This window comes from Micromys minutus (assembly GCF_963924665.1).
Source record: "Micromys minutus genome assembly, chromosome: 18".
In the NCBI taxonomy this organism is placed as follows: Eukaryota; Metazoa; Chordata; class Mammalia; order Rodentia; family Muridae; genus Micromys; species Micromys minutus.
Genome location: NC_137953.1, coordinates 17,781,004 through 17,805,556, shown reverse-complemented (window position 1 = coordinate 17,805,556; position 24,553 = coordinate 17,781,004). Strand labels below are relative to the sequence as shown.

Below are 24,553 nucleotides of genomic sequence, written 5' to 3'. Positions count from 1 at the left end.
CACGGGAGCCTGCTATTATCTAAAAGTGTCATCTAATTCAGGTAATGAATTTAATCCTCACTAACAGAATCCCTGTCTATTCTCAGAGCTCAGGGATCATCTATCAAAACCCTCCAGAATACTTGAACTGCCCAAAATCATACATTTACTTAAAAGACTAAAACTGAATGCTAACTTTCTCAGTTCTCTGTCAAGTTTTCTTTCAACTATAGTGCAACTAAGCAATGATAAACAATTAAAAACAAAGCCCTACAGCTTTCTTGAGAGATATTGCAAAGTTTAGGCTTTTTAGCTGATTTTACCTGAAACTGGATCCCTCTCTGACACAGCACCTACTTCATACTATATAATGATTCTGACTAGTGTTGTAACCCAATGTAGGCAAAACTTTCATCACATTTGCTAAATATAGAAAAGAAAACAGCAAACAGGGCATTGCATGTAGTAACTCCATCACTGCAGACATTCTGGGTGGGAAAATATATACAAAGAAGTCAAAAACGTACAGAAAAAGTTAAAAGAACTTTTTGAGCAAGATGATTAGAAAGCTACTCATATCCTCATTATAAAGATTACTGCTTTCAATAACATATTTAGATATCTAAAAATGTTTAAATGTTTATGTGCATGTGGGTGTCAGTGGCTCCCTATGGTTTAGGTTGGGAGTGCTTGCTCAATTGTGTCAGTGATAAGGAACTTGGCTGCTGACCAGTCACGGCCAATCATGGACATAGATTGTGTTAAACTTGACAAGACCAACCCTTGGTGATCCTCCAAACTTCTGGACTCTCGCAGGATGTTTTCAGTAAGGATCACATTGGCTTCTGTCACAATGAAGTTCAGACTTTCTTAGGACTTGAGGAAGTTAATGCATTAAAAGTCCTGTCATTTGAAAACATTTTGTTTAATGCCTGAGATTCTAGTACATCCACTCTCAACATTATGAAATAGTTTAAATGAAACACAGAAGAATTGCTTCAAAATTGTGTGTGTATATGCGACACGTGCTACAAAACTGGTTCCGTGTAAACAAAGAGTTCTGACTGGTCAGGAAGTTTCCTACCAGCCCCAGTATTTGCCTGCAGGGCTAATTGAAAAGCTTGTTTCTGTTGCCTAGGATGGAGCTGCTCTGCTGGTGTTTGCTGTGCCTCGTGTTACCACTCACATCATGGACCCAGAAGCTGCCCACCCGAGATGAGGAACTTTTTCAGATGCAGATCCGGGATAAGGCATCTTTCCACGATTCATCTGTGATTCCAGATGGAGCTGAAATCAGCAGTTACCTCTTTAAAGATACACCTAGAAGGTACTGTCCTCGTAGTGATTAATGTCCTTAATGAGGCTGCATAGAAGACAGTAAGCTTTCAAATGGAGTTCTGAAAGTCAACTTATGAACAGCACTGTGTATTTTCCTTAAGTAAGACAGAAGTAGTGGCCATGCGATTTCTGCTCATTGGATGAGGCTGGCTGTGTTTTCTTTGTTCTATTATTATTTTATTTATTTATTTATTTATTTATTTGGTGCAAGAGGCAACAATGGTATTCAATGTTGAAATGATTGCTTTCTTATTTCCAGGAGAGTAAAGGATTCAATGACAGTCTCTATGGGATTAAACTGAAATTATTTCCACACAATAGTACAAGGAGATAGGATGAAATTCTGAGAAACTCAAGTACTGAAAAACTGACAACTATCATGTCTTTCATCTACCAAAAGCAACTGGGCTTCTGTTCTGACTCTAAATATGCCTATCTTTGAAAGTTATATACCTATATTTTATACACCTATATGATATGTTTGAAATTATTATATTTGAAGATATCAAACTGCCATGCTTTAACATTTCTTTGCCTTTCATTGTAAATCTTTTGAATTAAAAGAAAAAAAAAGGTTCTATAGTGTCTGAATGGCTTGGCATTCTAAAACATAGAATTGTCCCACATCACTAACCCACTTTCCAAAGACTGAGGTAAGGGACCTTTACGTCATATTTTCAACTTCATGGAGGGAGAGTGGTACTCTAAACCTCTTCTAAGTCATGCTCCCATTCCTTCATCCTCTAATCAAGAATGACCTGTTTTCAGAGGTGAAATGGGCATTGTTTCAACCTTGTTACAAAGTAACTTGTGTCAAGGAAAGCAATAGAGTAAGAACGGCTGGAAGCGTAAATAATTGTGAAGCCTTAAATGGTACTCAAGAGACTGAAGACATAAGGTGAAATGCTTACTTGATACATGGAGGAGCTGGCTGCCCTGGTCCTCACAGAGGCCTAGTCTCTGAGAATGAGAAAAGAAACACAAAGTCAAGGACGACTTTAGAGGAGTCCTTAATAGTAACTGAATTGTCACTGAGCCCAGTTAGATTTGTGCTTGAAATATTTTAGTGAAAGGGATCAAAGCAAAATTTTCTTTATGCATGGCTTTCATTTCTCAAACACACTTGGGTTCTGTTCTCTTTTTAGTGTTTTCTAAATGCAGCTTACCAACTACACAATCACGACACTTAGTCAAATAAATGGCTAACCCCTGATCTTCTAAAACTTAAGTAAGCTGTAGTTCCAAGGGTGGTCGTGAAAGTGACACTTTTCTTTAAAACCTGTTTTCATTATGTAACATGACAAAACTGTCAATAAATCTTCCTTCCCCCTTTCTTTCTTCCATTTACTATTTTTTAAAAGTTTTGTCTTTTATTTCCAAAAACCATCTTTAAGGCCCTTAGTATCTATACCTGAGAGAATTGTTTGTTTGCACTAGGTAGGCATACTTGTAGCTCCAGGAAGAAAAAGACACCAACTGTACAGGTTGTTCTCATGTTTACATACACATTTCAAGGTGTTCATCTCTCCTCCACCATACTTTTCATCCATTTGTTTCATTTCTGCCAACCTTGCTTGTTAGTACATGTCTGAACACACAGGCCATGTGCTTGATCACTTTTTAGTGTACCTCTGGTCTACATGTGTTTTGCGCATGCTCAATAATGAATACATGGTGCATTGCTGGTTCTGGTTCTCGCTTGTTCCTAAATTGACAGCGTTCAGTGTTACCTTAGGGATTTCCTGCACAGTGATCACCTCAAGCAATGCAAACATCCTCCTGTTAGTCATCAAGCCACTAACACATCGTTGCGCAGCTAAGGAAAGAAACTGCTCTCTGAAGGGGAGAAAGCAGCAAAGAGATCAGATTGTTTTTGCCTCTAGCATTGCTATCCTGTGCTGCTCAAATAAAATCCAAAAACATACCATGAAATTCCATGCACTATTTGATACTATGTCTCCTTTTCTCTGTGATATAAAAGGTCTCAGCTTAATATCATCGCTGCTAAATCATTTTTTTAAAAAAATGTTCTCTTCAGAAAGTAGTCAGAATTAAATGACAAAATATTTTGACCCGTGTATAGATGGATGTAGTAAGTGGAATATCAGACTGCACACAGTAAACAGTCAAATTATCCAGCTGTATTTTTAGACGATTGTTCAGTATTATTCTGAAAACGTTGCATGTGCTTAATATGTTTCTCCCTCTGTCTAATCTTGTTCCACATCACTCTGAATAGTGAAGAGAAAAATTTCTATTTTTGCTCAGATTCTATGTATTCAAATAGAAACAGAACCCTGATATGATATCCTCAGGCTAGACTAATGAGATTGCTGCTAAGACTCCTAGTTAGCTCATTGACTTAGTATTCATTCATTGGAAAATTTCCAGCAAGTGCTTGCTCTAAGCAGAAATCTGGGCTAGGATGCTGAGAATAGGGCATATTACAGTGACATGGAAAATGAGCCCTAAGTGGGCCTTGGGGGTTGGAATGTGAAATCAAATAATCACACAAATGCAGACAGGCACAGATTGCAGTCAATGTGACAAGCAGAGAGCACATAGTCCCTGAGAGAGAATCTGCAAAGCTCTTCTGGTGTGAGTGAGAAAAAAACATCTTTGAAGAAGTAGCATCTAAATATAAGTAGACAGGGAGGGGAGGAGGTCTCAAAAAACACATCTCAAAGACCTGGGAATGGAGGTGTTCCAGTGATCACAGGGGTCCAGCACAAATAAGCTGAAGAGATGGAGACAAGAGCAGAACCTGGTGAGGAAGGAAGGACCTCACTAAGGAAGCTTGACCATGAGATCAGTTAAAGACTTACCCAAGCTAAAATCTAAAACTGTGAAGAGGCTCAAAGCTGAAAAAAAAAAAACTTAGGTGGTTTATACAAGTACAATGCAAGATCTGTACAGGGACATAACAATTTGCATCCTTCTAGGGAAACCTCACCTTAAACACGAGGGTCTGACAACTGCTCTTGTGTAAAGGGTGCTTGTGAGTTGTCTTTGGGGAGTGGTGCGGAATGTCTGGGAGAAAGAATGAGGCTCAGACATAGGGAAGGGATTCTGGAATAGAGCTTTGAATAGAGATTGCTCCTGTGTTAATGGAAAAAATAAGACATGGTAAAACAATTTAACACAGTTGGTTAGTTAACTCAACAAATATTTTTGAATTATTTCAGCATATGAGTATAGACCATTGGAATAAATAAATACCCTCTTGTAGCTGTGAGTGTAGTTGAGGGTGACAGAAAAATGCAAAAGGAATAAATGAAACATAATACGTTAGGTACCAATAAATGCTTTAAAGATAAAATGAAAGGGACACTCATTAGCAAGAAGGGCATATTTTACATATGGAGTCCATGTAGACTAATACTGATGCTGTAGTGGACAGCTGAAGGAAGAGGTTGAGCACATCCAGGATCAACATCTCAAGGAGCTCTGCTGGATGGAGGAGCTGCAGAGACTACAGGAGGAACTAGCGCACATTACCACAGACAACAAAGCTCAGAGCGAAACGGTGGCAAGGCACTTGCCGTTGAGTTGAGGTGGACCAGGAAGGGACTTGAGAGATACCATCTGCTCTGCGGCTCTAACTCTGCAGCACACGGAGCTCAGAGTTTTGAGCCAGGGGAAGTGTTGTGTTTAAGGTAAACAAAACCAGGAGCCTGATCAGGAGATCATAGCAAGTCCTAGGTAAGAGGGACTGAAGCTTTAGAGCAGTCAGGAGAAAGCAGTAGTGAATGCATGTATTCCAAAGGCAAAGTAAAGCAAAACAAAACAAAAACCAACCAACCAACCAAACAAACAAACAAGGCACCAAGAGGACTCTAAAATGTTTGTCTGGAGTGACCAGAAGTTGATCTACTGAAGGGAGATGGGTTGCAGGAATTCAGATTAGATGCCTCAAGTTTGAAATACCACTGTTGAAGATAGAAAGAGGCCAGGCTGGAGATTTAAACCTGAGAGTTATTAACACATGAGAGGTAAATTCAGGTGTTGGAGGTGATACAGGAGCAAGAATAGGTAGAGAAGGGACAGTCATGTGAAAGCCCAGTCTCACTAGAGAGACTGCATGCAAGAGAGGTGGCCAGAGAGAGTAGGAGTTGGGTTCTAGGGTCAGCCTGGCATGAGCCTTGGGGTGGCCATATGGAGAAGAATGTCCTGAAGGATGCTGAGCTAATACAGCATATAGGAAATGAAGCCCACCTACCTCCTTCGCCATAGAGCCTGTGAGCTAGCCAGCACCTACAGCAGTTTCCCTCCTTTGCAAGTTTACAACCTATGAAAGATAATTAAAATTATGAAGGCAATATGGAGTTAGAATACGACCGTTTTTATAGGTTACTGATATTTTTTATTCTCCAGGAAATGTCTCCTAAGGTACCATGAAAAATGTCTGAGTAGAAAACAAAGAACAGAATGCTTTGATTTTCTTTCTAATACTGTTTTGAAATTTTTTTAACATACTTGTCTTAGTCAGGGTTTCTGTTCCTTCACCAAACATTATGACCAAGAAGCAAGTTGGGGAGGAAAGGGTTTATTCAGCTTACACTTCCATATCACTGTTCATCACCAAAGGAAGTCAGGACTGGAACCCAAGCAGGTCAGGAAGCAGGAGCTGATGCAGAGGCCATGGTGGAATGTTGCTTACTGGCTTGCTTCCCCTTCCTTGCTCAGCTTTCTTTCTTATATGATGCAGGACCACCAGCCCAGGAATGGCACCACCCAAAAATGGTCTTGGCCCTCCCTCTTGATTAGTAGTTGAAAAAATGTCTTAAAGCTGAATTTTATACAGGCATTTCCTCAACTGAGGCTCCTTTCTCAGTCATTAACTCCAGCTTGTGTCAACTTGACACAAAATCAGCCACTACCATACTTAACTTGACAGGACACATTTGGTAAGGAATAAATAATAAATGCATGTGCTATGTTATCTTGCAATCCAAGGATACTATGGTTTTGGGACTCTGATGTTAGAAAGTGATCCTTTGAACTAGCAGGTAGCATGTCAGAATACCATTAAGATAATGCAAACACTTGTTAAAGCATGGTGCTATGGGGCACATAGGGAATTCTTAGTGGCTGTGACTTATTTCATGGCGAGGGTCCCTACAGGTGGACAAGAGTTCATCTTGAACTCAGAACAGTTGGTTGAATCTCCCTTTGTTACCTTTGTTGTATTTGTTGATATTAAGTTTGGCGGCCTATTTGCATTTGGGCTGTAAACTCATGGGCTTTCATAGGTTTCTGTTTTCTCTGAAAAGTGTTAAATGAGTAGAACTGAAAACCAAGTGGCTTTTCTGGTAAGTCTCGATTGTCATTATTAGAATCATCATAGGGTCTGAACTTTTCCATAGGTACTTCTTCATGGTTGAGGAAGATAACACCCCACTGTCAGTCACAGTGACACCTTGTGATGCACCTTTGGAGTGGAAGTTTAGCCTCCAGGAGCTGCCTGAGGAGTCCAGTGCAGATGGGTCAGGTGAGCAGCAGGATTCATCTGGCCTCAGAGCCATGAAAGAGGGTTGAAAGCCCTCTGAAGCACGTATGAACCTGGAACCTGAAACAGAGAAATGGCACAAGAGGGTACTAGCCTAAGTAAAGTAATAGAGGCAAATGGGGGTGTGGAGGTGAGCACTTTGGACACCCTCTGTGCCCAGTCTCTGCAGGCCTGTCTCAGAGCTGCAGTGTCTCAATCAAGAGGTGCTTGAGTTCAGCCTCAGATGTCCATTCTGGCCTAGTTCCTATGGAGTCTAAAAATCTCTCCATAGCTGTCGTTGAGGCTCAGTCAAGGTGAAGACTGTTTCTTCTCTAGGAAATAAAGGGTGCATCAAAGAATTAAAGAGGCATTCGGCAGTAATTAATGGCCAGAGTGGAAAGCAAGTTAGTAGGAAAGAGAAGTTAGTCACCTAAAAACAACAGAGAGGGTGGAAAGTAGATAGTAGAAATTTAGTGAAAAACAGCTGTACCTCCTTCTAAGGGAATCTGAACACCAGACACCAGACATGCCTACGAAAAGGATGATTCCGAATTATAGCACTCCTGGTAAACTTGGAAGAGTCCATGGGCAAGGAATAAGACTTCAGTACAGGATCTATGACATTAACAGACAAGGTAGTTCCGTTCTTCCCAGGATTGTAGAATAAGCTCATTGTACACACTTTTAACTTATGGCAGTAAGCTGGAAAACAATTGTTCATGCTGCTCACCTAACGTTCCACCAGATTCTAGAAATTGTATGCTCACATTTGCACTGTGTTGATGTTAACAATGTTTTTTAATGGAAAAAAAATAGACTTCTTTTGTACTATCTTGGGAATCAGTTCTGAACACTGGTCCTGAAACTCCCTTACTGGTGCTTTATACCCTATATTTTAATCAGGTCCCAAAATTAAAGTAATAGCTGACCACCTGCAAGCAACATGTTTGAATTATTTTGATTCACATCAGATTAACAGCCTATAAAATGTTTAGTCTTTGACCCAACTTTTCCTCTAAGTGGATTCTGTCCCAAAGAAGAAAAGTCTTGTTCACATATGGGCATCATTTACAATAATAAGAGATAAACCAATAGTATTGTTTTATGACATAAGCAAAAATGGGGTTCTAAAACTAGAGAGTTGTATAGATTCATCTATGTATGGCAATCTCTTTTATTGAGTTATTAATTGTTCCCCAAAATGTGTAAAAGACTGGAAGGAAGTACAGAAATAAGAAGCTACTCTGTGGTGAGAAATTAGTGACGTCATGTTCATCTTCCTTCCATTGGTGCCATTTTCTCTTAGAAATATGTCATGCCTTAGGCATGAAGATCCAGTGTTTGAAAACACAATGTAAGGCTACAACCCACAGTAACATGCAGCCTATATTTCTTCTCGTTATCTAGGTGACCCAGAACCACTTGACCAGCAGAAGCAGCAGATGACTGATGTGTCAGGCACAGAACTATTCTCCTACAAGGGCAATGATGTAGAGTATTTTCTCTCTTCAAGTTCCCCATCTGGTTTGTATCAGTTGGAGCTTCTTTCAACAGAGAAAGATACACACTTCAAAGTATATGCCACCACCACTCCAGAATCTGATCAGCCATACCCTGACTTACCATATGACCCCAGAGTTGATGTGACCTCCACTGGACGTACCACAGTCACTTTGGCCTGGAAGCCAAGCCCCACGGCCTCTCTGTTGAAACAACCCATAGAGTACTGTGTGGTCATCAACAAGGAGCACAATTTCAAAAGCCTCTGTGCAGTGGAAACAAAGATGAGTGCAGATGATACCTTCATGGTGGCGCCCAAACCTGGCCTAGACTTTAGCCCCTTTGATTTTGCCCATTTTGGATTTCCAACAGATAATCTGGGTAAAGATCTCAACTTCCTGACAAAACCTTCTCCCAAAGTGGTGCGCCCTGTCTACCGGAGGCCCAAGGTTGACATCCAAAAAATCTGCATAGGAAATAAAAATATTTTCACAGTCTCTGACCTGAAGCCCAATACCCAGTACTACTTCGATGTGTTTATGGTCAATACCAACACCAACATGAGCACAGCTTATGTGGGTGCTTTTGCCAGGACCAAGGAGGAAGCGAAACAGAAGACAATGGAGCTCAAAGATGGGAGGGTCACAGATGTGTTTGTTAAAAGGAAGGGGAAAAAGTTTCTACGGTTTGCTCCAGTCTCTTCTCACCAAAAAGTCACCTTCTTTATTCACTCTTGTCTGGATGCTGTCCAAGTCCAAGTGAGAAGAGATGGGAAGCTGCTCCTCTCACGGAATGTGGAAGGCATTCGGCAGTTCCAGTTGAGAGGAAAACCCAAAGGAAAATACCTCATTCGACTGAAAGGCAACAAGAAAGGAGCATCAATGTTGAAAATACTGGCCACCACCCGGCCCAGTAAGCATGCGTTTCCCTCTCTTCCTGACGACACAAGAATCAAAGCCTTGGACAGGCTACGCACCTGCTCTTCAGTCACAGTAGCTTGGATTGGTACCCAAGAAAGGAGAAAGTTTTGTATCTATAGAAAGGAAGTGGATGGAAACTACAGTGAAGACCAGAAGAGAAGAGAGCAAAACCAGTGCCTAGGACCAGACACCAGAAAGAAGTCGGAGAAGGTCCTTTGCAAATACTTCCACAGCCAGAACCTGCGCAAAGCAGTGACTACAGAGACAATCAGAGATCTGCAGCCTGGCAAGTCTTACCTTCTGGATGTTTATGTCGTAGGACATGGGGGACACTCTGTGAAGTATCAGAGTAAACTTGTGAAAACAAGGAAGGTCTGTTAGTGACCTTGAGTGAAGATCAGTAGAACTCCAGGAGAGACACAGAATCGCACTGCTTGTAACTGACTACTCTCATGACAAACAGAAGTTGTACTTGAAAGAAGGGATAACAACATGTGTACATTGATGCCTGTCTAATGTAACGTGGAGACTTGTACTCACGCACACCTCTGGTACTTAGAGTCCATCTGTCTAATGCTGGTTAATGTCATAAGAAGAGGGTACCTCAACGGATACCACCCCTTGCTTTGACCATTGCATGAACTGCTTCTAAATTATTTTATTACTTAAAAATTTAAAATATGCCATTCATTGCACACATTCACAAATGCAAATAATTCCTCTCTATAGATGTTAGGGGAAATTTATATATAAATATATAAATATAAATTATTTTATGAAGTCTGTTTTAAATGTTGGTGTTTCTATTATTGTAAGCTATTAAATTCTTTCTCTGTTAAAGTATAGATCTAATCTAAGATCGCATCACCCTCTAAGCAGTAATATTGTTGTAAATTCTTATTTGTTCAGTAAAATGTTTAAATGCTGTCTGTATGTATCTCTTGTAAAAAGTTGATATACATTATATTCATGTACATAAAATTAAGAATATTAGATTATTACACTGTTCATTTTCCCAAGCAGTTCTGTGGTATATTCAATCTCTTACCTGTCCTTAAAACTGTGCTTTTCTGTAACTTGGCTTTTCTGTAACATAATTTAATATTATTTAGTAGCTAGGGGGGGAATGTTGCCTCTCTCCACATTTACTGGCATCAAGAGACACTTATTCAAGTCTGGATTTGGGAACAAAATGGGAGCCAAAGAACTGTAGTAGGCTTGTTTGAGCATAGGACACGCCAAACACTCTCAAACTGATAAATGATCATTTTAAACATTTATTTTTCATTTGCTTAAAGTTTGGCAAATCTTTAAATTGCTAGCTAGTTGAAGCAAGCGAGAGACCTTGATTAAACTTTCATCTGTCATAACTTAACACTACATCTGTTCCTTACAAGACTTACAGAGAACTGTTGCAGGTCATTCTGAATTTTCAAATTTCTCTGTTTTCAAAGGTAATTTTAGTGTAAGATATAACTCAGGCTGATAACATCTGCAGGCTCTACCAAAGGAGTATGAGGGCACTTTCATTCTCTACAGATTCTACTTGAAAATCCCAAAGCGTCATGAGCTCTCAAGAGCAAGATTCAGAAACAGTTGTAACTTTTAATCACCTAAAACAATATGACTTTAGGAGGACGTTACTGTTCACTATCCCTTTTCCCACTGATAAAGTTAAGAAAATGGTAGATGTGAATTTCGTGACATTATGAAATACCTTCTGCTATAACAAGTTGCCATTTGCCAAATCTTGACTTTAAACCCTTATGTTCTATGGCTAGAGTGGGGACAGGCACAATGGTGCCTCTCTTCCCTGTCCACTACATGCAGGCATAGCCTTTGTTGGCGAGTTCACCAACAGCAGTGCTATGGAGTATAGGAATACTGTGGCTGAGACAGGGCTACTTATAGCTCCTTAAGACGTGTGCTCTGCTTACCTTAAGAGAAAACATGACCATTATGAAATACTCTCTAATTCCTTAGCCATAACTTTCAGCATAACTGATCGGTCCGTGCAATGCTGGAACAACCTCTGAAATAATTTTTTTTGAAAGCTGACAACTATATACCCAATGCTTTATTTAAGTAGCTTCAATAAAAGGAGAGACTGACAAATTAACACTCAGAGAAATTATATTTAGCTATAGATGTGGGGAAAACAGCTTCCTAGTGTTGCAGAGCAACTTGTAACTGGGACTATAGTGAATCAGATTACAGTTGCTTTGAAGGTCTGGGATCGATCCTGGATACTGCCTAACTCCCAGCATCGGGGGACCAGGCTGAGCTGATCTAACCAAGCTTTGAGTTTTCTGCTGGGTGGGATAGTAGTTTCTTCCTACTGTGGACAAATACAAGAATCCTTTAGTGACCCTTTTTAAATTAAGGAAAATCCAACACACATCATGAAACATCTACTGCTCATAACAAAAGGGAATCCCATGGAAATCATGCTTTTGCTACTCACCAATGTGCTATGACTTCAAGAGCATCCAGGTAGATTAAGGACAAGGAAGAATCATTTGTTCACATTTAAGAAATAAGTACAAGCCTGCCAATGTGAAAGCAAAACCTGGTCTGTGCTGGTCTCTGAGTGGGCAATAGATACTTCAGGAAATGATGCCCAACACCTTGAGTAGACAGATACTAAGAAAGGGTTTTGAGATATTTAGCTTATCTTTTTTTTTGGCACAATGACAGAGAAAGAATGGAGTATATTTAAAACAACAGAAACAATAATAGGAAAGTGTGGTGGGCTACAAGTGTGTACCAAGAGACAGAGGCAGATCGAGTTTTGTGAGCTGAGTTCAGCCTGGTCTATTTAATGAGTTCCAGGTCCACCAAGGACTACAAGGTGAGACTCAGCTCAGAAAAACGAAACAAAGCAAAACAAACAGACCAATGGTTTCATAGTTGAAAGAGTTAAGCAAGTTACTACTTAGACTCCAAAATGCTTTCCAGATACAAGTCACCAACCTTTGGCTGAAAAAAAAAAGCATTCATTTATAGGTTAGTTTTTTAAAAAGTAGTCTTTTAAGGCAATAGTTCTTAAGTTTCTTAACTGTGGGACTGTAAGTGAGCATTTAAAAGTTCTAAGAAAAGAATGTTGAAGACGACGAAGTATTTCTAATATGTTTGCACGCACAAAGTTAAGATTAGAGGTTTATTAGTCTATTTATTAATATGTATGCCAACATACATTACAATACGTTGTCAGCAAAACACATAACAGAATTTTAAAAACTAATCTGCAATCACTATGTAGATTTTTTATGTATATAAATATTTTGCCTGCATGCACATCTCGGGACCAAGGGTGCTGGTGCCGATGGAGGCTAGAGTTATTGTGAGTCCCCGTGATGGTGGGTACAGATGATTAAGTCGCCATGTGGTTTAAGTCCCTTCCAACACCTTGTCAACAGTTCCACAGATCCTCTAGCCATGCCATCCCACTTTACAGAAGGAAAGTAAAGTCTCCTCAGGACTGGAACCCAGGTTCCCTTATTCCCAACTTACTGCTTTTTCGGGACTTGGTTTTAAGTATGAGTTTGCTTTAGGGAGCATACAACAGCTTGCCCAGTTTATTTTGCCTGAACAACAAAACAAAACAAAGAAACCATGCTGGCTGACTTGAACCGGCTCCTTGGGAAATCACCATGGTCACTTCCTTTCCCACCTTCATAAGGTTAGAGAGATAAAATCCACTGGGAACCTGCCCTCAACTTCTCTCCCCAGGAGCAAGCTGATGCGGGTTCCATGCAGATGTCAGCTGTCATCCATCTGACATTTTCTGGGTGGCCTGGGAGACATCAGGGCACCCAGGGAGCTTTGCTCAGAAGAATACACAGTAGTGTGCTATCTCTGCCTTTGTTGTTGGTTTGAAAACAGGAAGTACCAGAGAGAGGAGCAGCCCAAACAGTAGAGGACAGAAAGAAGGCCATGCCTATCCAATTGCCTTCTCTCAGAGGCCCAGGAGATGAAGAGAAGCGAGAGTTGTAAGACAATTCTATTTTATTAAGATTTTGCATGCTGTCCTATATGCAACTGACACAGGAAATTCTGACCCAAATCATCATCTTCTGTTAAAATTGTATCCTACTGACAGAAACATAATGTCCTAGGTGTGCCCAATGTGTGTGTAAGCGTGATTGATTTGAGTTTACACTTTTCCTTTCCAATCGTGAAAACTATTCTTATCTAATTCGGCCATTTAAAACAGCTTTTTGGAGCCAGCCTACATTTCTTTCATAGATAGTTTTGCAATATTCTTCTCACTAACAAGTGGGAAAAAAAGTTGATGATTCACTGCCTAGAAAAATAATTGGTCCAAAATTGAACTGGGTCATAAGCATACCAACACTGCTTCATTGTGTAGGTCTCAGTACAGACAGGAAGGGACCAGCTTTGGTGTGGGAAGGGAGACTGGGTCCTAGTCAAATATGAGGATGTTTATACTATTTTCCACTTACACGTCTTATGTCCAGAGGCATTACAGACCAAGGTTGTTACCAGAAAGTAACCACAACTCACTATGCCCCTCAGGAGACCTTTCCGGGAAAAGAGATGTTCCTGAAACTTGTTAGAAATGTATTTTGAGACTAATCCAAGAGCAGACATATAAGGCATCCTCCCAGAACAGTCTTGCCCCAAGAGATTAGGTAAGGGAATTGCATTTGAGTAAACACAGAGGTGGAAATCAGAGGGGCTGGAGATCAGTGCTGATTGAGGGTGACGAGATACAGATAGTGCAGTCTAAAACAAACAAGACCAACTTGAAAAGGCAACTGGAATGAGCCTGCTGTTTCAGGCTGACCCTAACATAAAATCTCTTTCATTCCAGATTCCTCTGCTGAGAATTCCTTGATTTGCTTTGTACCCCATTCGTTAATTAGCTTATTTGGGTTGTTGGTGTCTACCTTCTTGAGTTCTTTATATATTTTGGATGTTAGTCCCCTATAGGATGTAGGGTTTGTTTTTTTTTTCCCCCAATCTGCAGGTTGCCATTTTGTCCTATTGACAGTGTCCTTAGGTTTACAGACGCTTTTCGGTTTCATGAGGTCCCATTTATCAACTGTTGATCTGAGAGCCAGAGCCATTGGAGTTCTGTTCAGGTAGAATTTTCCTGTGCCAATACATCCAATGCTGTTTCCCACATTCTCTTCTATTAGATCCAGTATATCTGGTTTTATATTGAGGTTCTTGATCCACTTGGATTTGAGATTTGTGCCCTCTCCCTGTTCCCCTTCCCTTTCCCCTTTCTCTCTCCCTCCCTCCTCCCTTTACCTCTCTTCCTACCTTTCCCCTTCCTCTCTTTTTATCCTTCTCTCCCTCATCCCCCCTTCTCACAAACTGCCTAAAATTAGTTTTCATCCAAATGATCATGATTTGGATACGAGCAAATATGTTGTTCTTTTATTTAATGGCCTCTTGGTATAATCTCTCCAACTGGAAAAACATGGTTGCACAGGATAATATAAGCAGTTTTCAGAGTGAACCTTACAAAACCCCCAAGGTATACATAATTAATCATTATTCTAACAAAATTTTTTCCTTCTGAGAAAAATTATCTATCCTAAGCAGAAGCAAGCATATAGTACTTGGACCACAGAAAGTTGATTGTTGTGTTCTAGAAAATGCACCCTGAACTGTCAACGAAGACGTAGCATTGGAGGGCCTTTGTCACACAGTGTGGCATAATCACACAGTGTGGCTAGTCAGACAGTGGAAGAAGCACAGGGGAAGGTCTACTCTGAATATTCTCTGTACCTGGATCTGATGAAGTGGCTCTGAGGTTAAAAACATGGCTGTTCTTCTAGAGTACCTGAGACCAATTCCCAGAACCTACATGGCAAGTCACAATCATTTGTAACTTTAGTCTCATATCTAACACTCTTTTCTGGTCTTTGCAGTCATCAGGCATGAATGTGGCACAGACATAATGTAGACAAAGCATCCATACACATAAAATAAATATATTAATTTAAAATCTGTCTGAATGCAAAACAACTAGATTCTGACTTCCCTTAACCATAATAATGACAATAGGCACAGATGGTCACAAGCAGTTAACAGCACCTCCGAAGTCCAATGCTTGGTTCCCACGTGAGTCATCAATGGCCAAATCTTAGACCATCTCATGCTTTCTGCATTTTTCTGGACATAGTAAGAGCTTTCAGTGGAACGAATAAGCACACATACATTTGCTTAAATATGTAAATAGCATTTTAGTCATTTTATTGTAACAAGTGTTTTATAAGCCATTTAAATAAGTAGCATTAACTTTATATCTCCTTATGGGAGCTTGACATTTCTGCCTCCCAGCTATTAGGTACAGGCTTTTGAATTTCCCAGCCTTTCACCAACACAAAACTCAATGCTTGGGTGCAGAGGAGTGACAGAAATGATAAAGGTACCAAGTCAACAACACAAACAACTCATTGTTGTGCAGGTCCGAGTGACTAAGGATAGAGACTGGAACTTCAGTTCAGCTGTGTGCTGAGCATCCGTAGCTGCTCTCAGACTCCAGCCCGTCAGCAGCTCCCATGGGCAAGCATTCCAGGAGGCTCACCTTAAAGTGGGCAGGTGAGTACTGTGTTCTAGAGATCTGGGAACCACAACATACAGAACGTGTTCATGTTCTGCTGTGGAGATCTCGGAAGCGCAGAACTGCTGTTTTGAAGAGTTCCTAGATGGCTGACTGCCCGTCACAATGCTCACTCCTACTTTCAAAGTCTCCATGACTTACTCATATTAAAGAGAGGAAAATATTCCTTTATTCTGCTAAACTTTCTTTTTCCTGCTAAAGTTGAGCTTCTTAATAAGACAAAGAAGAACAGCAGGAATGAAATTTTGGGTGTTTTTTTTTTTAATTCTGGGAATTAAACTTATTTGTAAAATGAAGACAGTGGGGGTCATCATGTTTCCTTCTGGAAAATGCAAGCTAAAAAAAAGTTCACACTGAGTGCTGAATATTTGAAACACAGTCGTTCAGTGCTCAGAACAATGATCAGTTGTTCAGATGAGGCCAGGGTTGCATTTGTATTTACCAAAAGGAAAGAACAAAGACATGATACAATGTGCCCACGGCCACAGGTTAAGATACAGTAGAGCCAGGATGTGTGAGATTCTTCAGGCTCTGAAAATGTGCATCTCTCTGTCCACTCATATGGTTATGAGTGGGTGGTAGTACTTTTACACGAACCAGAATTTCATTAGGATAGGATACTAAGAAGTCATACAAAAGAAAGAAGGAGAAATTAGCATGCTTGAGGCTTGCACTGGACATTGACTAAACACCCATGAGATGAATAAATGTGGGCAATCTGAAACAAGACCAACCATTGACAAGTGGTTGCTGAGTTTGTCATATTGTATAGAATTTTTCTATCTTATATTGTATCATATGCTACCACAATAAAATTGGTGGGTACTTGATTCCATCTATTAGTCTATAGAATTTGCTGTGATTCTCATATATGGTGTGAATATCTGTGATACATATTAATAAAGGTTTCCTTAATGCTCCTTTCAGTATACAGTTGTCTGTGGTTGTTTCTGGCTGACTGAGTGCATATTGCTGTTCTGTTACTGCTTTCTTTTATAGAAGGCATTTGGGGGCTTTTCAGTACACAGCTGCCAAGCCTCATGTTGAGTGCTTTATCATGAGTGGAAGCATTGGATCTCTGATCCAGGTGACCAACTTCCGAAGTAGATCCTATTTGGGTTTTATATTTCACGCTAATGCAACTGAGATCAGAGTGGTTGGGCAATTTCCCACTTGCCTGCTGGTAAAAAGAGGGTCAGCCATAGTCAAACCCTTGTAACTGGCTACAGAAGTCAACACTGGATGGAATGGTTTTGACTCGCTTCCTTGGGGAATGATTATCTAACTGCCTTCCCTAAAACTCACTAGCTCAGAGTTTGTTAGGCCACTTACTTTTCTGTAGAACTTCCTTGGATGACCTATCCTGAGCTTGCTTGCAATATTTTCATTTGCTTTATAGTACCTTTGTCCCCACATTCTTCCAACTTGACCGTGCTTGATTTAAGGAGTTCACACACAAACACTGTCTTTGATCTGGGTAGACCTCTTCAGCTTGCATGGAAAAGGAGAAGGTCAAAGACAGGAGCTAACCACAGCCTTTGTGGCTTTTGAGTCAGTCACTGTGGTGTAATGGGTCTTCTGCCCGTTCCGTTGCAAGGCATGCTCTCCCAAATGTTGCAGCTGGTGAGGTACAGGGCCAGTTCTCCCACTTTCTTCTCTCCCCCATCCAAATGGCCACACAGCAGAAAAGAGGCAGACTGGCTCTCCTATGCTCATGTCCTGAGGGGTGGCTCACCCTCACCCATACATTCAACTGCATTTCTACTGTGCTGTCCAGGCTAAGAGCAGAGTCTCCAGAGTTCTGCAGAAGGTGACGGGCAGGGCGAGCTGTCCCTCCTTGATGACCTCAGGGCCTGCTGTAGGTGGCAAGGGGCAAAGGGGAACATCTTTTTCCACCCATGTCACCACATGGCAAATAAGTGGTGAGGCCACCTTTCCCATCATGTCCCTGCCACCAGGATCCACTCTGGAGTGCTGTAGCTGGTGAGGAGCAGGACCAGCTGTCCTGCTCTCATGACCTCAGCCCCAGGTCTCCCACCCACCACAGGTGGTGAGTAGTGATGGGAAGAACTTTCTCTCCCTCGTTAATGTCACCATACGGGAAGCCAATAGCAAGGCATTTTCTCCCTTACTCATACCCTCTGGGTTGGCCCACACCCCCATGACCAGCTCTTCCACAATGCCCAGGCAAGGGGTGGGACATGTTTTGCACAGCCTTCAGACATCAGCAAGTTCCTGGGTGGCAACCCCAAATAGGCATATCTACCCGGCCTTTGGTAGTAACAAGCCCCTGTAGACTCAGGTGTCAACCCCAGTGGCATCAAAAGCTAGGACCCCTTGGTCTCAGGTGACATCACTAGCTATTCATGTCAGGCTGTTCCTTACTACCTTCGAGTCTCGAGCTCTGACCCTCTTCATTGTCATGTCCTTCTGTTTCTCTTTCTTTTCCATTTATCCACCACTTACTTGTTCCTCTTAGGCATCCTGGTCTCTGGGTGTCTGGTGTCATCTCAGAAGTGGTCTCAGGAGTACTATGCCACACTCATGCATTATAGCACCAGGCAGTGGTCACCTTGGGCATGGTCTGCAGTTCCCCCACCCCCCAGACCTGTGTGATGCCAGTTGTGGTCATCTCAAGGCTTCCTCTTCGCTTGGACTACACACATGGTCTCAAGAGAGGATTGTCTGACTTTGGAGGGATTCTTCTAGTCTTCACCATATACAAAATATCTAATTACAAGACTGATGCTACAACTACTCTGTCAGCCTTTTAGAAATCTTTATCAGTGTCATTCTACCGAGCAGTCTGCCTTTCTCTTGAGGTCCTCCAAACACCATAGGACACTTTAGCTCTCTTTCCGGTTTTACCTGTGTCCTGTCAGCTGCTTCACCTTTGTTCCTGTAACACCCAAGAGAAAATCCCCATCTCTTATATTTCTCCTTCCTTGTAGGCTCTTCCAAGCTAAAAGATGAGAGAACCTTTGGCAGAAGGAAATATGTCACCATCATGGGGGTAGGGGGTCCAAGTCAAGTCTGTAGAGGCTGGACCATTTCATCTATACAGTGGGGCAGCTCAAAACCACAGCTGACTTTGCCTTAGGTTATAGAGCAAAGACCACAAGCCCTCTCCCAAGCAACTTGCCTTAAAATAGAAGAGGCTTTCCAGGCATTCATATCTAAGGAAGCTTTTAGGGGCACACCCAAACTGCGTCTCTTCAGGACACACCTTACTCTGACTAATGCAATATCTACTTAAGTTTTTATATTTCGCTCACAATTAGCTTTTCTGTATACAATAATCAAACATCCTGCAACACCCTGGCACCAAACTGCTGGTCATCCCAAGCTTACTTTTTTTCAGGGAGTGCTAGGCTACTAATCATTCAGATGTCTGCAGGTCAAAACACTGAGGACAGACACAGTCCCTCTTCTCTCTGCCATATTTGCAACACCTCTAGGGGCAGCTTCTCCATTTCTCAAAATCTCAGGAATTTGTCTGTTTCTTTTCTCCCCCCCCCCCAGGGGGAGCAGCTTTTGGTCTTATTAGTCTTTTAAATTGTATCTTTATTGGAGGTTTTGCAGGTTCCTAATCTTGTATGCTTGGAGCTTTATGAGAATGTATATTCTCAGGCCGTTGAGTTGCTGTAGCCTGAATGCCCACACATACAGTTGGCAATTTGCGTACTTCAAGCACTGTATACAACTTTGTAATTGTTTTTTGTTCTGTTTAGTTTAAACAGTTTCTGAAATGAACCTATTAACATCTCCAGTGGTTGTAGCCTTATCAACTACCCCATTTAATCCATTACTTTTGCTTCATATTTTTAATATATATTATAAATACATATTTATAGTATATAAAACTATATTTGTGCTAACTATTGTTTAATTTTTCACTCTAATCTATCTTTGTGAACTGAGCCTTTTGCAGTTATTTTATTACTATTTTATGGATCAGTGATTCTGTATATGTCTGTGTGCCCTGTGTGTGTGCTGCGAGCCACTAGGACAGGAAGAGTGTGAGAACTGGAACAGGAACAACAGATGGTTGTGAGCCGCCATGTGGGCACTGGAAGAGAGTCAGTGTTCTCTGGGGAACAGCCGGAGTTTGTAACCAATGGGCTATCTCAACGGTCCCCAAGTTTTTTAAAAAAAATTGTGTGTGTGTGTGTGTGTGTGTGTGTGTGTGTGTGTGTGTGGAGAGAGGGATATGTCACTGCCATTATGCACATGGGGCAGTGAGAGGACACCTCTGCATAGTCAGCTCTCTCCTTCTATCTTTACATGAGGTCCTGAAATTGAATTCAGTGTCAGGCTTGCCTTGGTCTCCCAAGACATCTTCCTGTTCCCGTAAAGTCATTTGTTTGTTTGTTTCTTTGGTTTTTTGCTTTTCTGAAACTGGGTCTTATTATGAAGCCATGGCTCGGCAGGGTAAGGCTGACCTTGAACTCACAGAGTTCTATCTGCCTCTGTATTCAGAGTGCTGGGGTTAAAGGTTCATTTCATATTCCAAAGCTATGGTTTTTTAATTTTGTTTTGAGGTAGGATCTCACGTTATAATTCTGTGGTCTGTAATTTGCTTTGTAGGTCAGGCTGTTTTTGATATCGTAAAGGTCTTCCTGCTTCCGTCTCACAAGTTCTGAGATTAAAGATGTGCACCACCAATACAAGTCAGACTGTGTTTTTATACGCTTAAAACTGTATAACTTTCTGGTGAAATTCATTTATGACATGGTAGAATTTTTTTTATAGTATATATTATTTTCTGAGTCACATGAAGATCTAATATTATTTCTAGTCAAATGTTCCTTACATTTGTATTAGTGTTATAACCTTGTCTACCCTCTATAAAATAGACTTAAGCTACATGTCTTTAACAACATAGAGGTAAAATATTAAAACCAGGACTTAAGTATTATTAAGTCCAGGTACTTAACTAGAACAAATTTAAATTCTAAGCCCATTTCACAATTAAAGAACAGACCCCAGCATTACATTAATTTTATTGAAATGATGAAACAATTCATCTCAATTCCTTAAAATATAAAGATTTTCCCTAGAACCAGATATAAAAGTGGCTGGTTGTGACTTTGCCCAACATATTTTCCAGAGTTCATTCATATGACCTGACATAGATGTATGCAGATCTTTTCTTTCTGTTTGTTCTAACTGTCACACTGTAGAATAGGAAACAATTTTCCTACAAGCACAAAGCTTCCCTTAGGAAGCTGATTGCTTCCTCCTTGAATTTCTAGAAAGATTTTTATAAAAATGTTCGTATTTACTAGTCAATATTTCTTTTGCTTTGTATGGTATGGTGGAGAACGAGTATGGAAAATGTCTTCAGTCTTCTTAACATGAATTCAGTATAGAATTTAACACATCTGAATCTTCTAACCCCCCGGAAAACACCAGAGGCCCGGCCTTTAAACACAGCATCCATATAAACTATCTGCGTGAAACCAAGACACTAGGCTCCGAGGTACATTAAGGTCCGTGTGTACTTGACAATCAGCCTTGTAGAAGTCCAGAATATTTGAACTAGAAAGTCAGTGTACCATATAACATGAGCTTCATTTAATCTGACCATACATGTTGTTTCTAAACTGGTGTTTTTATGGAAAGTAGTGAGCGTACTCTTCTGTTGCTGACTTTGCTGGTGGGAACTTGACAGACGTGCTTGATGCTGTTCCCTGTTACCCATAAAAGAAGCACAATCATGAAGACATCTTTTCTCGAAACCGAAGAACCTAAGACTGCATAAGACAAAGGATAATGCATTTATAAAAAGGGCTGAGCCACAGATTTGATTTTAAGTAAGAAGTTGGTGGCTTCTCACATACTGAGTGCCTTCTTAGAAAACCCAATTGCTACGATGTGTATTAGACACATTTATAATGGCACTACTCTGTGACTACAAATAGCCATACATCTTAACGTTTGCAAACTTTCTTTAACAATGAGTCAGGCCAGAGGATCTCTGAATAGGTTGCAGTCTTTGACTATAGATTTTTAACTGTGTTATAAATGTCTGAAATGATTGGCCTGACCAGAGCAATGCCCAGGTGTCTTCAATCCCTTTCACCAAATAAATAAATAAATAGATAAATAAATAGATAAATGTCTGAAATGACCTCTTTAAAGAGTACAAGGGGGACAACTACTGAACTAAGTAGCACTGTAAACGAACAGCATGTATAAGGCCAAAGGTACTGTACTTAAGCACTGCCAACTACCTGAAGCTGTTTCCAATAGGGATAAAGGTTAACAATGCTCAGACTGACATTCAGATGGATTATAGACAGCAGAAGGCAGGTCTGCGAGGGAATGAACAGAGAGGATGACAAAGGGGCAAGAATGAACTACTGCTAATGGGTTAGAATCGTGGATACCAATCTGTGCTTAAATTAATGTTAATATAGATGATTCCTCATAAAATGCTTGTCAGTGTATGTACACACAATATCCAGTATTAGTATATGTACATGTATTTCTATACTATCAGTTGAGAGAAGTAAAATAGCAAACCTTGACTTCTGAAGCATCATAGTGCAATAAGCATACCTAACACCTAGAGTTTTACTTTTGTTATTGTTTACATTATTTTTAATTAATTTATTTATCTTTTATAAATGAATTTACTTGTTGGTATCATACAAAAATAGAATTCACTGTAATTTTCATATGTATATTGTTATATTTTTCTTATCTACCCCATTGTCATCTCATGCTGTTCCATCTCATCTTTTTTTTTCCCTGATCCCACAAATAACTCTCACTCTGTTTTCATGTCATATATATGTATGTATGTACATATATATACACATTATATATACCTATATGTATCCTCACACACACACACACATATATATATATATATATATATATATATATATATATATATATATATTCTCTTACCCTATTGTGTTAAAGTGGGGGTTTTGGCCAATGATAAGGAATAAATAAGGACTCAGTATTGCAACAAATGCATGGTACTAGTATACTTGCTAGTAAAAGGAATTGAGTGTGAAGTGCATGGAAACCTATTGTTCTACCTTCAAAGGGCAAATAACCTTCAAACTCTAGACAGGAAAGTGGACAGTCTGATAATGTATTCTGTGGGAAATTTAGATCCAGGAAGGTTTTGAAAAAACCAAAACATCAACCTCCTGCTGGTATTTACAACTTCCAGAGGGGAGGATTATAGCTCTGCAGGTGGGATCTTCACTCCCCAAATTGACTTTGTCTTTTCTGTAAAACCTTCAACTCACCTTTAATTGGGTGCTTTGTCTCCAGGCCCCTGGAGAGACAGCAGCCTTCACTGCTGTGAATGAAGAACAATCTGCTTCTCTGAGGTCATTCTTCTCTTTCTTTCATTTTCATGTCCTTCCATCAATCTCGTTCTCATACTCTTTATAAGCTATAACAAAAGTAAATAAAGTAATAAGTAAACTTTAGAAAATATATGTATTTTCTACATGTGCCTGTATCCTTAGATAAACCTCACAAACATCACTTAACAGATATAAGATTAAAAATACACATTTCCTAGTGAATTCACCAGAAAGTTTTACACACACACACACACACACACACGCACACACACACACACGTATATATTATATGAGGGTAATAAGTTGTAAAAGGATAATGAAGTCTTTTACAGATTAGCTTTAGTTGTCAATTTGGAACACCTGGGAAGAGGAACCCTCAACTGACAAATTGCTTCTCTCAGATGGGCAAGCCAATAAGGCATCTTCTTACTTAATAATTGATATAAAAGGGTCTAGCCCACTCTGGGCGGTGTCATCCTTAGGCAAATGGGCCTGGACTGTGTAAGGAAAGTAACTGAGCAAGTCAGAGGAGAACACCAATAAGCAGACTTCCTCCGTGGTCTCTGCCTCAGTTCTTTCCCCAGGGTTCTAATCCTGAGTGTCTGTCTTGGTTTTTCCTTTGTTATGAACTGTAACCAGTAATTAGAAATAAACTCTTTACTCTCCATTTGCAATTGGTCAGGATATTTATAACAGCAGCTGCAAGCAAACTATCAAATGTTAGCTGAGTGCCTCCAAGAACTGAGGCCCATGCCAGCTATTGAGTACCTAACAGGCAATGGGCATAGCCACTCCCTTCAATAAGTGTCTCTACTCAAGTGGAGATAAATAAATGCCTAATGAGGTGACCTAGCAATAGCAGCCCATAGTAAAGAATTTATCCAAGGTAAGGAAAGGAGGAGGCACCCAAGTCTTTAGAAACATTTCAATCATTGATACAAATGTGTGCTAAAGTTAGAAGAGAACAGAGAACTCAGCATAGTTCTGCTTTCCATAGACCTACCATTTCTGAGGGCCTCTTACCTTCAGGAGACTCTTTCCCTGCTTGTATTCTTGGATCAGCAAGCTAACAGCATGCTGGGTCACAGGAGTAGATCAGAAGTACACATAGGCCACAGGTACAGGTGTCGGAGGTCAGATCCAAAGACTGGAGATATGATTGTCTTGGTAAGATGTGAGAAACAAACAGCCTTCTGTGAAGCATTTTAGAGAGAAGCATAGCCTTCTGGTGAAATCAAAGACTATTCCTGCCAAATTCTCTATATGAGACATACATTTTCCCCAATAAAGTAAAATCTAAATTAGAACAGGCTTAAAGTCAGATAGACTGAAGTTTCACAGTAGATGCTTCTGCCTGCTAGCCATGTCGCTTCGGGTAAGTTGCTTTATTTAA

General features: G+C 40.4%; 1 protein-coding gene across 1 annotated transcript; it reads left to right on the top strand.

Annotated features, from left to right (window-relative positions):
• Positions 1-1,118: 1,118 nt before the first annotated feature.
• NDNF (neuron derived neurotrophic factor) lies at positions 1,119-9,606 on the top strand (the record flags this gene model as incomplete). The annotated part of the gene is made up of 3 exons (XM_080932635.1): positions 1,119-1,306; positions 6,684-6,808; positions 8,213-9,606. The coding sequence occupies 3 exons, from the start codon at positions 1,119-1,121 to the stop codon at positions 9,604-9,606; spliced, it is 1,707 nt and encodes a 568-aa protein (XP_080788761.1).
• Positions 9,607-24,553: the final 14,947 nt, after the last annotated feature.